Consider the following 24,692-nt stretch of genomic DNA (forward strand, 5'->3'; position numbering starts at 1 on the left):
GTCATGGTCATCACCCTTTGATTCTTGCTTAGATTTGTAGCCACTTTCAAAAGTACGACATTAACATTCATCGACTCCTTATTTCTAAACTTGGGTGTTGATTTCCCTTTTTCTTTACCTTAATTTTGTCTTTTCCCTTGCGAGGCTTATAAATAAGTGGTCCTTCAATTCCGCTTGCGGACATGCTCAACTCCATATCATGAGCACGTGTGTCTAGTTCCTCAAATTATTTAGGTTCAATACCCTGTAGGATATAATAAATTCCCCAACGCATTCCTTGAATACACATTTCTATTCCGAAAGATTCACTAAGCCTATCCTTACAATTGAGGCTTCAATTTCTCTATCGATTGATGAACTCGATGACATGTTCATCTTTCCATTGACGTGTATTTGTGAGTTCAACTATGCTCATAGTACGCCTTATGCTATAGAAACGATTGAGAAATTCATGCTCAAGTTGTTCTCAACTATCAATAGAGCCAGCCTCGAGATCCGTATACTAGTGAAAGACATTTTCTTGTAAGGAGCGCACAAATTGCTTAACCAGATAATCTCCATATGTTCCAGCATTATTGCAAGTTTCAACAAAATGGGCGATGTGTTGCTTTGGATTTCCCTTTCAGTCAAATTATTGAAATTTTGGAGGTTGATAATCTCGAGGCATCTTCAAAATATCGATTCTTGAAGCGTATGGCTTTGCATATGTAAATGATGACTTTGAAGACACATCATACTTATCTTTGATAGATCCCATAATGAAGTCCTTTAGTTGATGAATGGGAATTCCTCCTGCAATGGATACTTGCAGTGCATCACCCACATGTATTTTTTTTGTAACTGAATCTCCTTTTTCTTATACAATGGGATATTTTCCAGGTGCATGACTTGAGTCCCCCTCCATAACATTTTCAACTCTATCCGTCAACTTGACAATTCGATTATTCTGATCTTGCACATATTTTGTTAGACCTTCAATTGTCTTTGTCAAATTCGCCAGTTGTTCTTCAACAGTTGAGGCGTTAGTCATCATTGCTTGGATGGATGTTATGGATAATGAAGTAGAGCATAGAATTTTCCTCAAACTGAAATTTATTTGGAACAAGTTACTTGGAGTGACTGGGGCAGATCTAGTGATCAAGACATCATCTTCATCTTGAATAGTGCAATTTCTTGTGTTAAAAGGACTAAGTCAAGCCAATGTCTTTTCAACAATATCATATATATTCTCTCCTTCTTTCAATTCATTCGGAAAGAATCTTGGCCTTTTTGAAGATGGAATATCAAAAATAAGAATAGATACGGAGGATACTTGAAGCATTTGTTGTCCTAGCAAGTTTGCCCTGTTCCTAGTGATGGGTCCCAAATTTGTCATAGTAGCATCCAGTATGTTCTCCACCTCAGAGAAAACTTGGAATCAGTAGCCTTAACAACAATAGTCCTAGAGTCGAACTTCTTAGATTCCATTTAAGTATTCTTGAAATTTGATGATCGATGTAAAAAGATGAAAGGTAGAGATGGTCCCACTGGGGTGCCACAATTTGTAAACAACAAATTTTTGAGCCGAGAAAAATAAATAATCAAGACAAAAAAATTGAAGTAATAAAGTGTAATATTTGATTTCAAAATGTAGTGCGTGTTACAATCTCTATGATAATCCTCTGATTCTTCAAATAATATGGAATACGTTGAACTTGAATTTGATGTTGAGTCAAGAGCTTGAATAGCTTGATCTTGAATCTTCGTCTTCAAATTTGAATTTGAATTATTCGTCACAAACACTTGTATGGTTATGACAAATAATAAATATGAACAAGTAACTTGATCTTAAACGCCTTGATATTTGCCTTCGTTCTTGATCTTGAATTTGAACTTGAATTTGATTGTTTGAACTTTATAGCTTTGTAGAGAATTTGTGGCCTTTGATCCACGAGCTCTTTTCTTGCTTCTTGTTCTCCAAAACCTCCCATTCAGAGAATAATGAGGACCCCTATGTATAGTCGTAGGGAGTGGTATGCCTATGTGATTTGATTGGTCAGTTTGAACTTACCAATCAGATTCCTTTGGTGAAATTTTTTAATTTGATTGGTCAGAACATGTCACATTATTCTAGTGACTCATTTAATTTGACTTTAGATTGTCACATAACTTCGACATGTAACATGATTTTAGTGACTTATTTAGTTTGACTTGAATTGCCCCCTAACTTTGACACATGACATGATTCTAGTGACTTATTTAATTTGATTTGGATTGACACATATCTTTGACACGTGACATGATTTTAGTGACCTATTTAATTTGACTTGGATTGTCACATAATTTCGACATGTGACATGATTTTAGTGGCTCATTTATTTAACTTGAATTGCCACATTATTTGAATTATTTTCTTGAATTTAATATAGTCTAAATTAATTTACGAATTTAAATCCAATAAAATTTTAACGCTGAGAGGTGTGGTTGCCCAGGTTGCAACTTTGATTAACAGCAATCCCAATCCTATGGAGATACTGAGCAGTTTTGAGCCTTCCATGATGCATTAGCTAAATGAGAGTTTTGATTTTATTTGGTGTAATAAGCTTTCATATCCAATCAAAACTTTTTCCAATGTCAAGGTGATTATCATAAGAAAGGGATTCTTGGATAAGGGCGTACGCAGTCCCAGGGTGGAGAAGAAGTTTGTTGATATATAGCAGAATATGTTGGAGAGAGAAATGAAAATTTTATTTAGCAGAAAAATAAATGGGGCCCACTACTCCTCTTTTTTTTTTTTTCCCTCTCTTTCCAATTGAAGATTTAAAAGGTCTTGTGAACTGAAAGTCAAAACTGATTGCAATGGAATCTTTATCCAATTAGAGATTTATTCAAGAATTTGATCGACCCATAAAAAATTAATGGAGTTTTTCCTCAGAGCTCAATATTTGGTTTGTGCGGTTGCTCTTTTTCCCACCCTTTTCCTTCTTTCCGAATCCAGCAATAACCAGGTATGTCTTCTCTATTTCATTTGAATTTTCTTTCTTGTTATATAGTTTACAAGACTAGGAAAGATTCAATCTTTGACAATACTAAATCCTAAAAAGACTATATTTATTGATTTTGTAATGGACAGATTTTTACTAACTTGACACTTATTTTGGGATGGACGGAGGGAGTAATAATTCCGAAATCAAAGTTGTGTTTGGACATGAATAAAAGTTGACTTTTTCAAAGGGAAGATCAATCATTTCACTTCAAAGACTCTTCAAATGAGTTTCTCAATATTTCAAATAATGATGACCAAACCATTATTAGCAAGTGCTGTAGTTTGAATTATGAATTCTATACTACTACACTAGACTGTCCATGGAGCGTATCTTTGACAGATGAATCAAAGTGAAATCTGGTTGAATCTTCTGGTGGTTTTATAATAAGTTGATTTGTTTCATTGCTATTTCTGTTTTGTCCCCAAGTATTGGAGAGACGTGATTAGGCAAGACATGATAGAACTTTAGGTTACCAAGTACATGAACTTAGATAGGAGGGTGTGGAACTTAGATAGGAGGGTGTGGAGGATCCGTATTAGGATAGAAGGTTAGTAGTTAGTGGAGTATTGTCTTACTTGCCGAGAGTTTAGGCTTGTTGGTGTTTTTTGTCGTACTAGTTGTATTATTGTTGTTCTTCCCTGTGATATCTATTATCGTTTGCTGTTTATTGTGTTTTTATTATCACACTATTTTGGTGTTTATTGTGTTTTTATTGTGGTTAGGCCCTTCCCCGGACCCCGCGCATAGCGGGAGCTTTAGTGCACCGGGCTGCCCTTTTTTTACTATTTTGGTGTTCTAGTTCCTTTCTTGTAGGATTTGCATTGCTCCCCTTATTAATTGCTATGTTTTTTCCAATGTTTTCTTCTTCCTTGAATTTGGATTTGTTGCACTTGAACCGGGGGTCTTTCGTAAATAGTCTTTCTACCTCCAAGAGGTAGTGGTAAGGTCTGTGTAGACTATACCCTCCCAGACCTCACTTGTGGTATTTCACTGGGTATGTTGTTGTTGATGTTGAATTGTTCCAGATTTTGTGGATGACCTCTCATTTGAATCATTGTAGATGATTAAGATTTAGGAATATGAACTGTAGTATGTAAATTTGAGGAGTAAAGAAAATAAATATTTTTTTCTGCTTTTCATATCAATGTCAGGTTGTTTCTTTTGAAGGATGGTCTAAATCCATTTTTATCTTTCTCAGTTTTGTGATGCCACAAATATTTATGGAGATTCTGGGTGCAATGTTTTGTCGTCAGTTTCAACAAAGATACTGATAAAAGGAGGAACTGTAGTGAATGCTCATCATAAGGAGGTTGCTGATGTGTATATAGAAGATGGAACAATTGTGGCAGTGCAGCCTAACATTAAGGTAATTGTTGAAGTTTCTCTATTTGGTTTGAGTTTTCTTAATTTACTGGGAAGTGAATAATAGTTGGGCCGCTTGTCTATTGTGATTGATCTCTCTGAGATGATAGCTGAATTTGATGCCAATTATTGTTCTTAATTCATTTGTAGCTAGCCACATTTTGTTCTTATTAGGTGGAATAACGAAAGGGTTTAACAAATATTCTGTTATTAATCTGAACAACCGAAAAATGTTTCTCGTATGTGAAAGTTTGACTGGTATAATTCTGAAATTAACCCTGGTCCCTGGTACACCAAGATTGAAAGACTAGCAACTCCTGTGAGTTATTTAATGAGAACATGTTATTGTTTAGTGCAGTAGGATAGTATCTTTTTTTTTTTTGTTTTCCTTTTCTGGATTTAGCTGAAGAGAAATCCAAATCAATTCACATGGTTTATGATAACATGAGATTATCATGTCCAAACTGTGAGCAAGAATGTTCAGGCCTGAAAAGATATTTGGAAATCCTGGGTTGTGCCCTAGAAAATTCAGTTTTGCTTAATTTTGCAAGGAAAATGTGTTTTAAATTAGTGTAGAGACGGGTAAGAGTCATAAGACAAGGTTCTAGAGAATAGCTTAAAAAACCCTGGACATTCTTTGGTGGACATATGGATGTAGGATCACATGAAAGTTTTTACTGAGGAAGGAATAGCTTTTTTTGACTTCATATCATTTTGCTAAATGTCACATCATCATCACTGGATATAAATTGTCCCGATTACTTTAGCACGATAGAAAGAACTTCTGGCTTTCTCATTTTATGATGCTGAAGTTTGCTGAGCGGGGAGAATTGGCTTAGTACTCTAATCCTTCCTTCCACTTTGTGGTTTAGGTTCTTTTGTGTCTTCACTTGTTGATCAGTGCAATGGTCACATTTATTTCATTTACTTCTTAAGCTTACCTGCTAATATGCAACAGCTGTGCCCTCAAGCTGGCTTTATTTATTCCTTAAACTCTCTGTATGTTTTCACTGGTTGATTATCTTTATCCTTAACGGGTAACTTCATTGCTTTTTGCTTCTGAGTTGCATATGTTTTTCGGTCATCAAAAAAAACTTCATTGCTTTTCATCTGAATATGATGCACAACTCAAGACCATCTGCAGGTTAGTGACGATATCAAGGTCATTGATGCAACTGAAAAGTTTGTCATGCCAGGTAGAGTTTCTTTCTTCAGGGGTGTGGTGCTCAGTTGATTGTATTTTAGTCTCAGAATCATAGTTTTGCTTTTTTCCCTGCCAGAAAAAGACCCATAAGTCATGGCTACTGTAGACGAATACATGTTAGTGTCATATGTGCAGCTCTTACATCTGTTCCATTTACGTTAGTTTTATGTGAATGAGCAGAGTTTTTGTTTAATACAATATATTCCAGTCTTAGTGGTAAAATATACATGAGAGCATTTTCTTGAAATTATAGTTCCTTATAAACAGTCTCACTAGTAAACCTTGGCTAACAGACAATTTACCTTCGCTTGCTGATTCTTATGACGATGACAGGAGGAATTGATCCTCACACACACCTTGCTATGGAATTTATGGGATCTGAGACAATTGATGACTTCTTCAGTGGACAGGCGGCCGCATTAGCTGGTGGAACAACAATGCATATTGACTTTGTTATTCCGGTAAATGGAAGCTTATCTGCAGGTTATGAAGCTTATGTAGAGAAAGCTAAGAGGTCATGCATGGATTATGGTTTTCACATGGCAATTACAAAATGGAATGAAACTGTTTCAGAGGAGATGGAAATTATGGTCAAGGAGAAAGGTTTTACTTATTTCCAGATAGTGTCTTTCATCTGAATACTTTTTAAGTTTTGGTTCATTCTTGCAGGGTAGTTCATGGGAAGCATCTTCCCCTCTGCACTTTTTGGTATCTCTTTAAGTACTCTGATTGACTTTCTTTCTCTTATCCTAGGTATCAACTCTTTCAAATTTTTCCTTGCTTACAAAGGCTCCTTTATGGTTAATGATGAGATTCTGATGGAGGGATTGAAGAAGTGTAAGTCCCTTGGTGCCTTAGCTATGGTTCATGCAGAAAATGGGGATGCTGTATTTGAAGGTCAAAAAAGAATGATCGAACTTGGTATTACTGGTCCAGAAGGACATGCACTATCAAGGCCTCCAGTGGTAAAGTCAACCTATTTTGTTTCAACAATCACGCCTAGGAATAAGCTGCTTTAGGTTTTTCTGTCTTCTATCTTGTCAACATGCATGCATGCACTTTTGCCTTATTGCCACTAAGTAGCCAGAGCTTTGAGATCCAGAAAAAAAACAATTATTTGGTAGAAATTTGTGCTGTAGGATGGTAATGCTTTCTCATTATTAGAACCTGTTAAGTGATAAGAACAGAGAATAATGTCTAGGACATCCAGTGTAGGAAATATCTTTCATTTTCTAGCAAGAAATGTATATTACAATGCATAATATCTTGAGGCAATGATATTAAGGCCTGCCGACCAACAATACTAGATATTGGTTCTATTTGTGACAGCTCGACAAGGATAGTGAAGTAAAGTATTTCTTCTTCAAGCTTTTATGTGGTTAAAGTTTCTTTGGAATTCTCCCTCTCTTTCTTGAATATATGTATACTTTTTCATTTGGTAGAAAAAGTTTTTACAGTTGGCCAAATGTATCTTAAAAAGGACTCATCATTGTAATAGCTTTCGCTGGACAACTTCACCAATGAAATTGTAGCATTACTACTATTCTGGTAATCTTTCGTGAAACTAATTAATTAAAAGTAGGATGAGAATTGTGCATCATAGATACAAATGTGAATGTGTTGTTCGACTGACAGAACTTACTTTTTAGATAAATTATGTAGGTGATTGCGATGAAGAAATGAACTACTTCTTTAATTTCTATTAGTGAGTTAAACTGAATATATGAGCTAATTCAATAAACCATATAGACAAGCTTCTGTGAATACATGTAACTGGATTGCATATGAATAAGTAATAAACGTTGCTTAGGTCTTCTGCATATGTTGACAGTATAGGATAGGTGAGTGACTGTTGGTCATATGAAATTTTTTCGGACACAGCCCAAGGTGTGTAAGATGCTTGGTAACTATAGTTGTCACCATGGATAGTCATATTTTTTGGATAAGGCAGTCATGGATAATTAGTGGTGTTCATGAAAACCGAGGTAAAAAATAATTTAAAACTAAGGGTGGTAAGGGTTCTATTCTAATAAGCACTGTATATTCTTGTAATCAAAGGCTGACATAGCCAAATTCTAACCGGAGAACCATGTTTAGGCCTACTTTCAGATCTGGGCCAAGGATCATATATTCTATTTTTGGTTAGCAGATAGCCTGGATCATATATTCTATTTTTGGTTAGCAGATAGCCTTTTTTCTAAAGCCACCCTCCAGTACTAGCCTTAGCAATGAGGCAGAAAAGAGAGAGCCTTTCCAGCATCTCGGGAATTGTTGTCGCTTCGTACCTGACGTTTTCTCCGCTAGGGAGAGGAAAGACCGGAAAGCATCTCCTACTCAAAAATTCGAATAGAATCATAAACAGAGGATTAAACCAACATTTTTTGGTTTGGTTTGGTTTGTTTTTTGGTTTTAAATTTTAAAAACCGACATAATTTGGTTTGGTTTTGGTTTTGGTTTTAAGCAAACAATAACCGAAAGCCACCAAACCAAACCGACTATATAAATACATATTTAAAAAATTATAGTTGAGCGCGCGCGCGCATACACACACACATATATTATAAATATTTTAAAATTTTATGGTACATATTAATCTTTTACACCTTGGTTCGTAATCTAGGTGTTTACCTTTATAGTAATCGAATTCTTTGCCTTTTCTTTCTAGTTTGATTTGCAATTTTTATTTTGGTAATGCCAAGAATCTATTTTATGTTCAAAATAACTTGTAGTCTCTTAATTAATCATCATTGTTTAATTCAAATATCGTCAAGATATCTTGGTATATCACAACTAAATTTTTAATTTGTTGCACAAAATATTCATTGTAAGAAATTTTATTATATTCCTTATAAATGATTAAATTCTTGGGCAATACGTTTTTTGGAGGAAGCTACATATATAACTTGATTAAATATAGATATTTCCTTCTTTTCTTAAAGAGAAATTGATTTGGTAGTGTTATGTTGTAATATAGTCGACCGAGTATGTGCTTGGAAGTATATCATCAGATATTTTATAAGAAAATTAATAAAAACCGAATAAACGAAAAACCAGTGTAGTCAAAGGCACGCTTTAAGCGCGCTTAAACCCTGAAGCGAGGCTCAAAACGTGTTGAGCGCTTCGCCTCGCTTTATGTGCGCTTCAGTGTCGTCATCAAGGTTCTAAGGCAAACTTTTTCTTGTCAATGAGCCTCTTCTGAAGAAGTGACACTAAACAATTGATATTTCACCTTATCATAGTTTTGTTTTTCAATTTCTTTGGTCATATATTTGTCATTCATGTTTATAATTATTAGTCTTGGACTAAACATATATATTTGTATTTTTTTGTCCCTTTGTGCCTTTTTTCATTAAAGCCCACGCTTTATTTGCGCTTTGCGCTTGAAGCCCCAACAGACCTTAGAGTGTTTTTGCGCTTTTCGCCTTTGATAACACTGCGAAAAACACGACAAAACTGAAAAAAACCAAAGCGATGAAAAACCGACTTAATTGGTTTGGTTTGGTTCCAACATTTGAAAAATTCAATTGGTTTGGTTTCCTTTTGTGAAAAACCGGTCCAAACCGTACTGTGAACACCCCTATCTGGATAATCATGGATATATAATTTCAGAAATGGTGATGCTACGTAGTTGTACGAACTAAATATATGTTAGTTTGTGGTGATTTCTTCAAGAATTTTGTTATTTGTTGTAGTTTTGTTCTTTCTAGCCAACAATGTCCTCACTGTGATTGTGAATGTTTGTTCTTTTATTTGACATGGCTATTTCATTCTTTGAATAACTTTCCTAATGGTGTTCCTTGCAATATCATTAATAATTGCAGCTGGAGGGAGAGGCTACTGCTCGAGCTATTCGTTTGGCTAGCTTTGTGAATTCTCCATTGTATGTTGTTCATGTCATGAGTATTGATGCAATGGAAGAAATTGCCAGGGCTCGGAAGTCAGGTTTGGCATAAGCTGTTTGAATAGTATATTTGATGGAAATTTTGATTAGTGTGTCTTTGTAATGCTTACTTTATGGCGAATCTGCAATGAATAGTTGTCCCCTCTAAGGAATATTAGTAAGTATTCCCATCATATTATTCATGCAAACCCATTTTGTGGCTAAAACTTTTGTTAGATTTTTTTTTCCAACTGACCATGGAGCTCCTTTGATTAGAAGGTCCTCTTTTCTGCTCCATCCTGTTATCAAATTGCTTACTCTACTTTAAACTTACCAACCTTCACTGGGAACTTGTAAACAAAACTTTACTTGGTACTTGTAATGTTTCTATCTCTAACTTCCACTGTGTGCGTTGTGTGTCTATCTTTAACTTCCACTGCGCGTGTTTTTGTCTCCTCTCTAAAAAACACGTTTATTTGCATACTCTTTGATTTGGAACTATTTCTCTTCCATGCTAATGTTATTTATCAAAACACTCTGCTTCAGATGCCAGTTTCATGGGACTTTACTTATGCCTCTATACTAAATTTACCATCTCATTTCAGGTCAAAGAATTGTTGGGGAGCCAGTCGTTTCAGGTTTACTTCTTAATGATTCAGTACTTTGGGACCCTGACTTCCATTTTGCAGCAAGGTAAAAATCATTTTCTCCTCTGTTGTTTAGATTTTCTTTCTTTTCTTTTCTCCCTTCATAGATGGCATAAGATGCCTGTAAACATTTTCACTATTTCAGGTATGTCATGAGCCCACCAATCAGAGCAGCAGGTCATGGAACAGCTCTTCAAGCAGCTCTTGCGGCGGGGCTTCTGCAGGTTCCAATCTTGATCTTTGTATAGATATCAATATATGTTTTTTTTGTGATGTCACAAAATTTAAAGGTACTTGGGGGACTCCATTAGCCATAGGCAATATCCAAGGTGGCGTTGACCATGTTTCATTGTGAAAAATGATATTTGGAAATTGGAGTTATATATGACCATGACACAAATTAGAGTTGTTTTTGAATTTTTGTGAGTAGTTTGGAGTGGAAAAGGTAAAACAACTTTTTAATGTTTTGGAATTTTCTGAATTTTTATGGCCAAACGTGTTTTTTAGAGTTCAACTCTGGAAAAAAGTACAAAATTATCATGGCCAAACGCTACTCAAATATTCTACTTTCCCGTCTTATGATCCATCCATTAATTCATATGAGCAAGATAGAAGTTATTAGCGTTCCTTTTCTTGTCTATACAACCAATCAGCATATTTTCATATATGCAGCTGGTAGGTACTGATCACTGTACCTTCAACTCAACTCAGAAAGCCCTAGGAATTGGTGATTTCCGGAAAATACCAAATGGTGTTAATGGTATGTAAAAGTTTCTTTTTCCTTACATATTTCTATTGCTGTGGCTTTATCTTCCTTCTAATGTATTTCTAAGTTCTTCAGTACAACCATTTCTTTATAGGTATGGAGGAGAGAATGCATTTGGTTTGGGATACAATGGTGGTAAGCTGTGACATTTTCTATTGTTCTAAATATGACATGATGCTCAAATAAATTGTCCTGTGCGAGTATATGTTTTACTTTCTTTCGATGGTTTTGTCAGGCATCTGGTCAGATATCTGTCACTGATTATGTTCGCATAACAAGCACTGAATGGTAAACTACTAAATTTTTTCTGAATAACTTCTCAAAAATTGGATAATGGGCCCTCCCCTCTACCCTTCTCCACTTAAGTACCAGACTTTTTTCTACGACAGTGGTAAACTCCTAAACTTTGGACAAAAGTCTTGCAGATGTTCTGATATATATATGTATATATTTTCTTGATAACCGTGGTGTTCGGTCTAGCTTGCGTGCACCTTGACTAGCAGATGTTCTGATATTTATTTTAGTGTGAATGTAATTCCACCAGCCTGATACTAATGCTTTCTTCTTTGGTTTAAATCACTGTATTTCAATTTCTAACAATGCAACTGTCTTATTATGGAAGCTTAACTGGAAATATCTGATCTTGTGATTTAGTGCTCGGATTTTCAATATCTATCCAAGGAAGGGAGCAATACTTGTTGGGTCTGATGCAGACATAATCATTTTAAATCCAAATTCGAGCTTCAAGATCAGTTCAAAGTCACACCATTATAGGACAGATACCAATGTCTATGAGGGTTGGACAGGCAAGGTAAGCATTCACAAATTATCGAGTTTTATGTATTACTCATAATTTTATGTTGTAGAACTTTGCTGAATGTGGTGATTCTATTGTTTCGATATTCTTATGATTTACTTAATAAGTGTTACAGAATATGATTAGCCAAATCAAAGGAGCGACTCTGGAATATTTTTCTTCATTCATTTTGATTTTATTTCCTTTAACAAATTTCCTTGTAAAAACCGGAGGTTATTTATTTTAACCTCTCTTCAGTAGTACTCTTTTCCAGTGCCATTCTCCGGCAACTCTGGCTGGAAATACATCAGTTTCATCACCGTAAACAAGTTTTCCAAGCATATTTCAATGGAAGACAGCACAATCTATTTTGATGTAGGATTTAAACCATATGATGTAACCAGAAGTGAAGCAACAACAGAGTTGTGGTATGATTAGACAGAACGTGATTGGAATTTGGAACTGCTAGAATAGGAATAGGAACAAGAATAGTATATATAATCTCACTTAGAATAGGAATAGGAATAGGAATAGGAATAGGAATAGTATATAGAATCCTACTTGGTAATTGTATTATAGTGTCTATAAATAGGGTCTCTACGTAATAATATAGATACACAATTCAATAATATTTTTCTCCAATCTTTGATCGCCATAAGTACTTCCCCCTCTTGAAAACTGCTCACATGATATCAGAGCATTGGTGAGAAACAACCTCTCTACCTCACACAAGGTAGGGGTAAGATCTGAGTACACTCTACCCTCTCCATACCCTACTTGTGTATCACAATGGGTATGTTGTTGTTAGGTGCCAACTAAGGAAAGAAATAAAAGAGAGTCCTCAAAACTTGCTATCTACATATGGGCTATGTACATTACTAAGAAAGAGATCTATATTCAATCTATAACGAATATGATTGTGGATACATACTTTATTTAACATAGGAAAAACTGTTGTCAAACTTCACCTTAATACTGTTTGAACTCCGACTTTAACCTAAATAGTTAACCAGGATGCTCTACATCGTGTATGACATTACGGGTAAAAAGATCTGCAATCAAATGTCACCTTTAAGAACTTGTGCCTACAGTATATTTTTTTGTATCTTGATGTACATAGAAGCACTTAAACAGTCGAGTAGTACATTTTGCTGGAATTGATATTCTCATAGATAATCACTTCATTTAAAAGTTGTAATTGTCCAATCCCATTAAAAAAATTATATAGTCACGAGAAGGGAACACTATATTTTTCCTGAAGCGTATATTTTCTATAATTCAACCATCCACTGACTTTCTGTTTTTTCCTGAATGACATTTGTTTTTGCATTAAGTGCACCAATTTCCACAGCTCCTCCTTTAACTGCTTCTCAAACATTGCCACTGCTTTGTGTTTGCAATTTATTAAACCTATGCTTTCTTTTTTTCCCTTTTTATTCCTTATACAGGGAAAGGTTGAAACTACAATTGCTGGAGGAAGGGTTGTTTGGGAAAATGATGAGCTGAAAGTCATCCTTGGTGCTGGCAAGTACATTGAAATGCCACCTTTCAGTTATCTTTTTGACGGGATAGACAAGGCAGATGCAAAGTACCTCTCTACCTTGAGAGCACCAGTAAAACGATCAGCGACTTGATTTGGCAATTTCATTTTTCATTATGAGGAACAGAAAGTCTCTCTCTATTTTCTTGTAAATACAGAACATCCTTAAGGACATTCAAACTCTTGCAGTTGCACAGACAGGCCATTGGGCACATAATGTTGTTTTATAAAAGTTATGCTTATTCCACAAAGGATGTTATACAATGCTGTATAGCTGGATTACTGAATGGAGTTTGAGTGTTTACCTTGTAGTGCAGAATAAAAGAAGATCCCAAGAATCACACAGCTTTTGATTATAACATTGCTAAATTTTCTTGATTTTTACTCCAAGCAAGAGGCTTGGATGAATACATACTCTGATGGAAAATGATAAAACTCTCTCATGCTTTCATTTATGAATACAGGAGAGAAATAGTCAGTTCAAGATTGCTACAAAGGGGGTCGTCGCTCACACTAAAAACCACGGCATCATACAGGAAGACAGCAACCAAGGTAGTTCAGGAACTTCTTCTTTTTCCTCTGCACAAAGGACGTTCAAAATGATTAGAGGTATGGTTGCACTTGCATAACCACAAACTACAGCTATATCGCTACATACTGTTTGGCATGTTCTGATCCTAGGGCGTCAAGCAAGGACGAATATGGATCAGAACAAACCCCAAGATGCCCTTCTATTCTGTTACTTGAGGAAATTCTGTCTTGAGAATATTAACACAGTATTGAAGATGTGTTTACTGTAACATAATTTTTTGGAGACTAGGATGTCTTACCGTGGCAGATTTCTCTCGCTCCCTGGATAGAAGATCCTGCTCAAAGTCATAGCTACGATGAGTTAAATCACTCTTGTGCTTCTTTCTGTTGGCGCGCGCTTGTGAGAACACCACAGAATAATTGGTCTCACTCGGAGTCTTTTTCTCCCACTCTCCAAATTGAGGTACAGACATCCAACCAGTTTTCTACAGATTTAGGAAACCATCTGATAAGTTATTAAGAGCTAGTGAGTATCTTTCTTGTACAATCTCATAGTAGTTTATGGATGATTAATATGGAATTCATGACTAATACAACTTTGAAGTGCTTGATTAAAAATGTGAACAAAATGAACACATTACTTGTTAGCTAATAAATAATTTGATAGAGAGATTGGTGTAAAGGGAATAATTTTAGGCATTAAGTAGACTTCTAGGTGCACTAAAGGAATCAGCTCCAAATTAGTCCATATTTGATTCTTAGAAGTTTCTATTCTGACTAGTAAACATATTCTGTTAGGGCTGATGCTAATCAATTAACTATACCTCCATCCAAATTAGTGGGTTAACTATATGTATTTTTGTTCCCATTGCACTCAAATTAAGTCAATTCATTCCAATACTAAAAAATTTTCTTCTCAGACAAATTAATGAATATCAAAATAAAAGGACTCCGTACCAATACTTCTACCAACTTACTGGTATGTATGGAGGTCTATGCTAGGTTTAGTTTAAATACGACGTCGAATTTGACTCATTACTTTCAGGAATGGTTTCCGTTCTTTTTTATCACCTTCAATCATCATGTTTTCGTACATACATTCCGGTCATATGAAGGTCTACAAGACTTGACCAAACTATCCTAAGATACATTCTCTCATTTTATCGTTTGTGTTAGTTTCACACTGTATTAGATGTGTCCTGCTACTCTTGTCCAATCTTGTATGACAACACATATGTGTTAACATCCATATTTCTATGATATTCATCTTGTGAATACGGTTCTTAGAGGCCAGTAATCATGCATTTACCAAGCCAAAAACAAGTCTCTTTTATATGCCTAGAAGGAAGTTTGGGGCAAGTGCACAGATAACCGATTTTAGGACTCTTATTTAAGACATAGCCAAAGATCATAAATTTTTGCGAGTGTAACCGCTTCGCAATTAGCTTCACAAAACTTCTGATATACGCATTTAGAAGTTTGACTTTCCAAAGCATAACGTCTGAAGTTTTCATATATGAATTAACTTCGGGCATATATGACTAAACTTCTATTGGAAAAAGATTTAACAATGTCCAATCAAAACAAAGTCTTATATCTCATATTCAAAATTTCAAGCTTGATGTGGGCTTAAAGGTGTTTCAAGTTTCTTCAAGCTTCGAACCTTCAAATGGTACGTTGTCTTTCAATCTTTTGAGCTCAAATAACCCCGAATCGATCTCAAGTGCCAAGTAGTCCACAAATATCCAAAAATAGAAGTCAAGTTTGAAGTTCCAAATTTTTTTTCAACAATGTTTGATATCTTCTAAACCTCAAACAGCAGATATTTTTCGATTTTGATTCCACAAGATCACGAAATCAGTTTTCAAATTGAAACAATTCCAGGGAATTTAAATTTTCAGTTTCTAGCTTGTTTCAAATTTAGAAAAAAAAAGTTCTTACCATAGGTGAAACATCTCGGTGTTTGCCAAGCTCTTGCTCAGTTCCCAGGCTGTGGCGTGCTAAACCATGTCTATGCTGCTTCTTTTTGGCACAATCATGGGACAACCCCGTGGGATAATTTGGACTCTTCCCAGTCTTCTGATCCCAAGCTACATAATGACGCTCTGCCATAGGAGTATTTTTCTAAAGACTCAGAAATATTAAAAAAACAACTATCAGTGAAACAATAACACTATGAGTAATCCACTCTCTGGAACACTTGAAAAGTTATCTAAGTTTTGAATAATTAACAATAACATAAACTATGTTAGTTGAAAAATTATCCAACATCCCCCGCACGCCCATGCGTGGCAACAGGAGAGTGGACAACATAATATAGGGGCCAACATCGGGTAAATCAAGAATTGGGATAAGCCTGACTTTGATACTATGATAATTAAAAAATAGACTTTGGTTTTAACTTAGCCCCAAAAACTAGCGCAACAGGTGAAGATTTTCCAAGACCACATAAGGAGACCCACGGACCACATTCCCATTGATGTAGGATATCCAATAATTATAAAAAGTGAAACAAGGTTATGAATGATGATCATGTGAAACATTGTTGATATCCCTATGATCAATGAAACTGAACAAACCATGATGAACATAAAGTGAAGTTAACCAAATCATAATATTTGTAGTGTTAAAACTGGAATTAAATTCACATATGTGGTGAACTTTCACGTATATTCAATTTTGTCAGTGCACATTAAAGTGCACTTTATAGCTATTGCACCAGAAAGTCTGTCTACTTTTTTTCCCTTTCTTTTTACGAAGTTATAGGACAGTAGGAGCGATCTAACTAGACTAGAATTGCCAAAAGACCTTGGATTTGAATTTTTGACACTGTAATTTGAATTCTCATCTCTTCGCCACTTCTTTAGCAGATGCATTATATTTTGGTACAATAAATATGTGCAGTACTTTTTTTCTCTCTTTTCATGTAATTTGTTCTCGTCCTTGATGCCTAGGTCAAATCCCCCCTTTGTCAACAGATTCACCCATTACAAACTATACAGACTAGAGTTATGAGGGATGATGTGTGAATATTTCCTTCCTAGTCAATGGTGCAACTACTAATCTTCAAACCAGCGGTAGGTAATAGATCTAGTAAAATGCACAAGTAGATTAAGTTAATACATGATACATATAGATAACTTTATTACCTTTCCCAATCTCCACTAGGCACTTCTATCCCAGTTGGGAAAAAGGGGTTTAGGCAGTAATCTATAGCTTTAGAATGCTGACAAAACATATTATTCTCATGAACCTAACTGAAAAAAGAGTTGAAAGACTTTTCTGTCGTATGTTTCTCAAGCAAACCCATATTACCAACTATCGTTTTCTTACCTTTACTATTTTCCTACTAGTTTCGTATGGAAGACCCCTTTAAATGCTAGAAAATGCTGTCAAGTTTTACTGGTTAAGCATCTCCTCCTTTAACTGGTTGGTTGAGCCTTCAAGTCGTGTAGGGAGTAACTAGGAACATTGTTGAAACCCCTAAGGTCATTTGCTCACCTAAGTGAACGACATACTACTCGTGCTCTAAATTGTCTAACGACATGCAAAATAGGGTGTAGTAATCATGTTTTTACTATACCGGGGACTGTTTCCATTGTATAACTGAAGAGAAGTTTGTCTTGATAAGCGAAAAAAGCATTTCTTACCCTGGGTGAAACCTCATGGCGCTTGCCAAGCTCTTGTTCATTTCCCAAGCTGCGGTGTGCTGAATCATGCTTATGTTGCTTCTTGTTGGCACGAGCTTGAGGGGACACTTTCGAGTAATCAGGACTACCCCCACTCTTTTGATCCGACTCTCCAAATTGAGGAACAGACTTTGGACGAACCTTATACAATTTATATGAAAAATATTAGTGAAACAATAACACTATGGGTGTGTTCAGTATGAAGCAGTGCTATCAAAGGCGAAAAGCGCAAAAAAGCTCTAAGGTCTGTTGAGGATTTAAGCGCAAAGCACAAACAAAAGTGTGGGCTTTAATGAAAAAAGGCGCAAAGGGAGAAAAAAGTACAAATATATATGTTTAGTCCAAGACTAATAATTATAAACACGATTGACAAATATATGACCAAAGAAATTGAAAAAAGTTTATGATAAAGTGAAATATCAATTGTTTAGTGTCACTTCTTCAAAAGAGACTTATTGACAAGGAGAAGTTTGCCTTAGAACCTTGATGACAACACTGAAGTGCACATAAAGCGAGGCGAAGCGCTCAACACATTTTGAGCCTCGCTTCAGGGCTTAAGACCGCTTAAAGCGCGCCTTTGACTACACTAGTATGAAGTAAGTTTTTTGTTCCCAAACCTATCTTTAAGTTTTCTGTTCCCCAACCTATCTTTATTCTCAATTAGTGGCTTTTAAGTTTAGTTCTCATTCATTTATTTTAGACTCTTTATTGTCATGGTGTTAGTTTAGTAAACCATTCATTATAGCAGTTTATAGATTATTGTTGCTTTGGTGAATGATATTAGAGTAAGGACATGTCCTCAGGTGGGGCTAGAGACGTGGTTCAAGGGTGACAAGGGAGCCGATTGGTTGAGATTTGGGTATTGGAACATAGGTACTTTGACGGGAAAGTCTATATAGTCAGTGAAGGTTCTCACTTCACTTCTCAAGAGGAGGAAGATCAATACAACTTGTATTCAGGAGACCAAATGGATAGGAATTAAGGCTTGAGATGTTGACAGGTTTAAATTGTGGTACTGGGGAGGCATGGGGAATAGCAACATAGTAGGCATTTTAGTGAATAGGAAACTCAAGGAGCTTAGTGGTAGAGGTTAGGAGGGTGAATGATAGGATGATGATGATTGAGCTAGTCATTGGAGGACTTATCTTGAACATAATTAGTGCATACGCACCACAAGCAGATTTGGTTTAAGAAGATAAAAATCAATTTTGAGAGGATTTGGACGAGGTAGTGAGGGGTATCCGCACACCTAGAAGCTATTCATAGGAGGAGATTTCAATGGCCACATCGAGACAACTTCAAGTAGTTATGTTGATGTACATAGGTTTTGGTTTAGGGATATTAAGGAAGGAGTTTCACTTTTGGACTTCTCTAAAGCTTTCGATTTGGTGATAGCAAATTCGAGTTTCTCAAAGAAAGAGGATCACTTGGTGATCTTATGTAGTATGGTGGCTAAGACTCAAATAGATTACTTTCTCTTTAGAAAGTGTGATAAAATTATATATAATGATTGCAAGGTTTACCCGAGTGAGTATTTTATAACTCAAGATAAGCTCTTGGTAATGGATTTGGAGATTAAGAGGAAGAAGAGAGCTCTGTATGACCTGCCGAGTATCAGATGGGGTGGCTTGACTATTGTCAAAGCTCCGAAGATGGGGAGAAGTTGATGGCGATGAGGCTTCAAGAGTAGTGGGGATGCAAATAGTACGTGAGATATGACAACCAATTACATTAGGGAAGTAGCTATAGAAGTGTTGGTGTCTAGAGGGTAACACTGGTGGACATCGAGGGAATGGTGGTATAATGGAGAAGTCCAAGGTAAAATAGAAGTCAAGAAGGTTGCTTATATGGAGTTGGTGGCAATAAAGACTAGGAGGAAAAGAGGAAAAATAGGGAGAGGTATAAGGCGGGAATAAGGAAGCGAATTTAGCTGCTACAATGGCTAAACCGATAGTCTTTTAATGCTTGTATGAATAATTACACGACAATAGCGGGGATAAGAAATTGTATAGGCTCGCCAAGGTGAGAGAGGCGAGTGCCTGAGACCTGGACCAAATGAAGTGCATCAAAGATGAAAAAGTATTGGTGGAAGAGGAACACATTAGACGACGATGACATACCATACATACTTCCATAAACTCTTAAATGAAGAACAGAATATGAATATTGTGCTAGTTTTAGAGCACTTTGAGAGTTGTCTAAAGTTTGAGTATTGTAGAAGTATAAAATTTGAGGAGGTTAAGGAGGTTATTCGTAAGATGAGAAGGTGGAGGGCGATCGTACCAAACAAGAACCTGGTGGAATTTTGGAAGAACGGGGGTAAAACATGTATGGAATGGCTAACTGGGTTATTTAACGCCATTTTTAGGATGTCAAAATTGCCCGAACAATGAAGGTATACAATGATCCCATTATAGAAGATCTAGGGCGGTATTTACAATTGTAATAACTACAGGGGTATGAAGCTCCGTTAAGACAGACTATGATAGTTTGGGAGAGGGTGGTAGAGATGAGGGTAAGCAGGGGTGTGTATGACAGAGAACCAATTTGGATTCATATTGAGGTGTCTAACTACATAAGCTATTCATCTCGTATGGATATTGATGGAGCAATATAGGGAGAGGAAGAGAGGCTTATATATGGTGTTCATTGACCTAGAAAAAGCATACCACAAAATCCCTATGAGGGGTTATATAGAGATGTTTGGAGGCTGGAGGTGTACATGTAATTTACACTAAGGTGATTAAGGACATCTACGGTACAACCAAGATCCGAGTGAGGACAGTGGGAGGAAACTTAGAGCACTTCTAAGTCAGGATAAGGTTTCACTAGGGATCCACTCTTAGCTCGTTTTTATTTGCCTTGGTGATTGATGAACTAACGCGGCATATCCAAGGAGAGGTGTCATGGTGTATGCTATTTACTAATGACATAGTATTGATTGAGAAGACTCCCTTGGACTCTAAAGGGTTCAAGTTGAAAAGGACTAAAACGAGTACTTGGAAGTTTCAAGTATCATGGATCAATATCCAAGAAACGGGGAGATTGACTATGTTGTTCCATATCGTATTGAACAGGTCGGATGAAATAGAGGTTCACATCCTATATCTTGTGTGTTAAGAATGTAACAAGAAGACTTAAAAGGTAAGTTTTATAAGTGGTTGTTAGACCAACTATATTTTATGAGGCGGAGTGTTGGCCTATCAAAAACTCACATATCCAGAAGATTAAAGTAGTGGAAATGAGGAAGATGAGATAGATGTGTGGGCATACTAGGAGGGATAGGATTAGGAATGAAGATATTCAAGACAATGTGGGAGTGACCTCCGTGGTGGACAAGATGAGGGAGGCGAGACCGAGATGGTTTGTGCATGTGAAGAGGAAGTGCACAGGTGCCCCAATAAATAGGTGTGAGAGTTTGGCTATAGCAGATTTTAGGAGAGCTAGGTAGGCCAATGAACAATTTGGGAGAGGTGATTTGAAAGGACATGACATATCGTCAACTTACTCAGGGTATGTGCCTAGATAGGAAGGTATGTAAGTCTAGGATTAGGGTAGAAGGGTAGTAGGTAGCCGAGTGTTGTCTAGTTTTCCTTATCAATATTATTATGATTACTACTCTTCTACTATCTTATTCGTCTATTTCATTATTACATATTATTTTCTTTGTTTCGGTTATCGTATTATTTTTTCTTGCTACTATTTTTTTCTCCATTACTTCCAACGTGACTTCTTCACTATTGTATTTCCTTTTCATATTGATTTTGATGTGCTTTACTTGAGCCGAGGATCCATCAGAAACAACATCTCTAATCTTCACAAGGTAGGGGTAAGGTTGCGTATACACCACCCTCCCTAGACTCCACTTCTGGAATTACACTAGGTATGTTGTTATGTTTTTAGGAAAATAAGTGGGTTTCTTACTTATCTTCTTGTGTTCGCTACATAAGCAAAAAATTATTAGCCTAAAAGCATTCGGATATAATGTAGACAAATACTATTGGTGGAGGGGGTAGAGGTGAACATGAGGTGTGTTTGAGGGTGAGGAGAACACAATCAAGGTAGAATGCCACTTGTGGAACTTGTTTTTCCTACTTCTACTCGGGAAGTCATTTTCTTCATTTTAAGGAACTTGTTTTCATAGAGAATGTTTTCCAAAAAAGTTGACCAAGTACAGAACATGGGAAAAATAAAAAATATTTTCCTACTGTACCGAACACACCCTATGTCGTATCATTTTCTAGAAGACTTGTGAAATGCTAGCTATGTATCGAATTATACTTGTTTGGTGCATGTAGTGGGTACAAGTGAGTATTTTCTTGTGAAGGAGTCCTGCAATTCCACCCCAAAGACAATTTCCAACAATAACATTAAAGGAAAGTTTGTCTTTTGAGAGTTGTATGATGCACTAAATGAAGATGCATCTGCATATGTAAATGAACCATTTAAGGTTTACAAGAGATGTCTTATTTCATACCATTGGTGAAACCTCTTGGTGCTTCCCAAGTTCTTGCTCATTTCCTAGGCTTCGGTGTGTAATATCAAGTTTATGTGGCTTCTTGTTGGCACGAGCTTTGGGGGACATCGCGTAATTATCAGGATTGCCCTTAGTCTTTGAATCCCATGCTCCAACTTGAGGCACTGGAGTAGAACTACTTTTCTACAAATTTAGAAAAACTATTAGTTATATGATGACATTATGAGTTACCCACTCTCTAAGGTATACATGAAAGGTAATTAATTGTATTGTAAACTAGAATAACTTGCATAAGGAGAAACAATAAATAATATTTGATAAAATCAGCAAGTATGGTCATGAATGATGATAATGAGAATTATAGTTTATATGTTCCATTAGTTGATATACCAGTGGTTGATGCAAATTAGTTATTCCAAACATTAAAGGACATCGTTAAAATGAAGTTGATTGTTCGAATTATAAATTAAGGTTTATAAACCTCTGTATTCTTGGTTTGCCAACATTGGACCTTCATGTTATGTTGTCCACGCTCTAAACGTCTAGAGCTAGGGGTGTAAGAATGTCCTACCTTAGGCAAGAGAATAACATATTGTCTCCTTGTATAGACTTGGTTAATTCTCACATAAGCTAATTTTTAGGTTCTGAATTTACATTCAAAGAGAAGTTTCCACTGTATCACTAAAGGAAGGTTGTCTGGAGAGTCTCTTTTTTTTTGTTGTTGTTTAATCATCTTGTGTTCTTAACCCATTGGCCAGTCGGTAAAAAGTCCATTGTGGAGGGTTTTAGTGTTCCCTACCAAAGAGAAGTCTCCATTGTATCACTAAAGGAATGTTTGCCTTGAGAGCTAGTCTCATTTTTTTTTTTTGGCTTAATCATCTTGTATTCTTATCACATTGGCCAGTCTAATCCGGATTCTCACCGTGAAAAGTCCATTATGGAGGGTTTTAGTGTTCCCTATCAAAGAGAAGTTTCCATTGTATCACTAAAGGAATGTTTGTCCTGAGAGTCTCATTTTTTTTGGTTAATCATCTTGTATTCTTAGTCCATTGGCCAGTTTAAACCGGATTCTCACCGTAAAATGCCTATTATGGAGGGTTTTAGCTCTCCCAAGAAGGAGAACTCCATCACCAAGATTCGAACCCATTACCTCTGGTAAGGTCTCTCATGATAGATTAAAGTGAGGATATATGTGTATATGCAAATGAATTTTCCTGATGTTAGAAGAAATATAAAATGCTATCACTATCCTTGGTGAGACCTCTTGGTGCTTGCCAAGCATGTCTTGCTCATTTCCTGGGCTGTGTTGTGCTAGGTTGTGTCTATGCTGCTTCTTGTTTGCACGAGCTTGGGAGAATACCATGGAAAAATTAAGATTGTCCCCGCTCTTATGATCCCATGCTCCAAATTGAGGCACAGACGGCGATCCATTTCTCTATATAGAAAAATAAACTTTAATTAGTGAAACAATGACTATACGAGTTATCCAGTATCTATGATATAAAATGCATGTTGTACACTATAATTTGAAAAGAATGTTGTGAATGATCATGGGAATCAGTGAATCACAGTTTTTTTTAAGAAAAATAATAATAATGTAGAATTGGACCAATAAAAGATAGTTAACAATGTGAAATTCACATAATCAAATGGATTTAGATGTATAGGAATTTCCTAAAGGAAATTTTTCTTTTTATTCCTTAGAAATCATTATTCTTGAAGGCCAGAAACCCAAAATACAGAAGGAGAAACAAAATCATTCACTACTAAAGATAGATTAACCACCTAAATTCATGATCGTTTACGTAAAAAACAATCAAAAACATTTACTTTTTTCCTCGTTTTACATTTAAAAAAAACTGAAAACAATTTTCAAAAGAAAAAGAAAAGCAGAAACGAATATGTAAGAATTACCCAAGAAAAATAACAATCTTCAAGCTAACAAAAATGAAATTTAAGAAAAAAAAGTCATTTCTTAATGTATGTAAAACATACCTCCCTTTGTTTTGCCATGGTGAAAGAGGACAGGAAAAAAGAAGAGAGAAAATGGTGGAAAATTTTTGGGAAGAATTAATTATGTGTTGAATGATTTATACATAAGCCTCTAATTTTTATGGAACATGAAATATTCTAACTATTCAAGTATATCCATTGCCTTAAGAAACTAGAGGTGAAAATTAAAGGATAGATATTATAAAAAGAAAAAAAACATTAAAAACAATAAGGTTGCTTAAAATTTATTTTGATTAGTTTATAACAATGAAGAAAAAGTATTTACTAAAAAAATGTTTTCTTTTATTTTGATATAGAATGAAATGTAAAAGAAAGTAAATTTGTATCGGTGAGGGTTCAGGTAAAGCAAACTCTATTAAAGGAGATTTTTTTTCCTTTCTTATTTTCTCTTTGATCTTTGATGAGGAAAATTTCCTTTAAAAAAAGAAAAGCAATTAAGTTGAGTTGAAGGAGATTTTTCTCTATTTTCTTTTAAAAAAACATTAAAAGAATTGTCTACCTTTTCTCCTCATGAAGAATGCTTTAGGTAAGTGGATTTAATTTAAGTGTATCATATAAATGGATGTAAGTTATATATATGTTGATAATTTAAAGACTTTTTAGACCGTTAATCTAATTGAACATCTGATAATATGTTAACTTATCTAAAATAACATTGAATATGTTAGTTATTTGTTGTGCAAATGGAATTGGAATACCCAAAACAGCAAATTGAATTTAATACCCCAAAAGAATAGAAGGATATATTACCCATTAATATA

General features: G+C 35.6%; 2 protein-coding genes across 3 annotated transcripts; one reads left to right on the forward strand and one right to left on the reverse strand.

Annotated features, from left to right (window-relative positions):
- The first annotated feature begins 2,775 nt into the window (after window positions 1-2,775).
- LOC129902904 (dihydropyrimidinase) lies at window positions 2,776-13,577 on the forward strand. Of its 2 annotated transcripts, XM_055978350.1 has the most exons (13): window positions 2,776-2,987; window positions 4,225-4,392; window positions 5,533-5,584; window positions 5,926-6,195; window positions 6,346-6,557; window positions 9,414-9,534; window positions 10,078-10,165; window positions 10,265-10,343; window positions 10,792-10,879; window positions 10,980-11,020; window positions 11,121-11,173; window positions 11,540-11,696; window positions 13,130-13,577. In XM_055978350.1, exons 1-13 carry the CDS (start codon window positions 2,898-2,900, stop codon window positions 13,313-13,315), a joined length of 1,605 nt encoding a protein of 534 aa, XP_055834325.1. In that variant the 5' UTR covers window positions 2,776-2,897; the 3' UTR covers window positions 13,316-13,577. The 2 variants fall into 2 exon arrangements, with proteins under 2 accessions (XP_055834325.1, XP_055834326.1); XM_055978351.1 differs by lacking the exon at window positions 2,776-2,987 and having other exon boundaries at window positions 4,302-4,392; window positions 5,522-5,584.
- Window positions 13,573-23,975, reverse strand: LOC129902907 (uncharacterized). Its single transcript, XM_055978353.1, has 7 exons — window positions 23,914-23,975; window positions 23,165-23,353; window positions 21,919-22,101; window positions 17,403-17,582; window positions 15,694-15,876; window positions 14,052-14,237; window positions 13,573-13,800 (listed from the first exon to the last, which is right to left on the reverse strand). Exons 1-7 carry the CDS (start codon window positions 23,929-23,931, stop codon window positions 13,750-13,752), a joined length of 990 nt encoding a protein of 329 aa, XP_055834328.1. The 5' UTR covers window positions 23,932-23,975; the 3' UTR covers window positions 13,573-13,749.
- Between the last annotated feature and the right edge of the window lie 717 nt (window positions 23,976-24,692).

Source organism: Solanum dulcamara, chromosome 9 (genome assembly GCF_947179165.1).
Source record: "Solanum dulcamara chromosome 9, daSolDulc1.2, whole genome shotgun sequence".
NCBI classification, from domain to species: domain Eukaryota; kingdom Viridiplantae; phylum Streptophyta; class Magnoliopsida; order Solanales; family Solanaceae; genus Solanum; species Solanum dulcamara.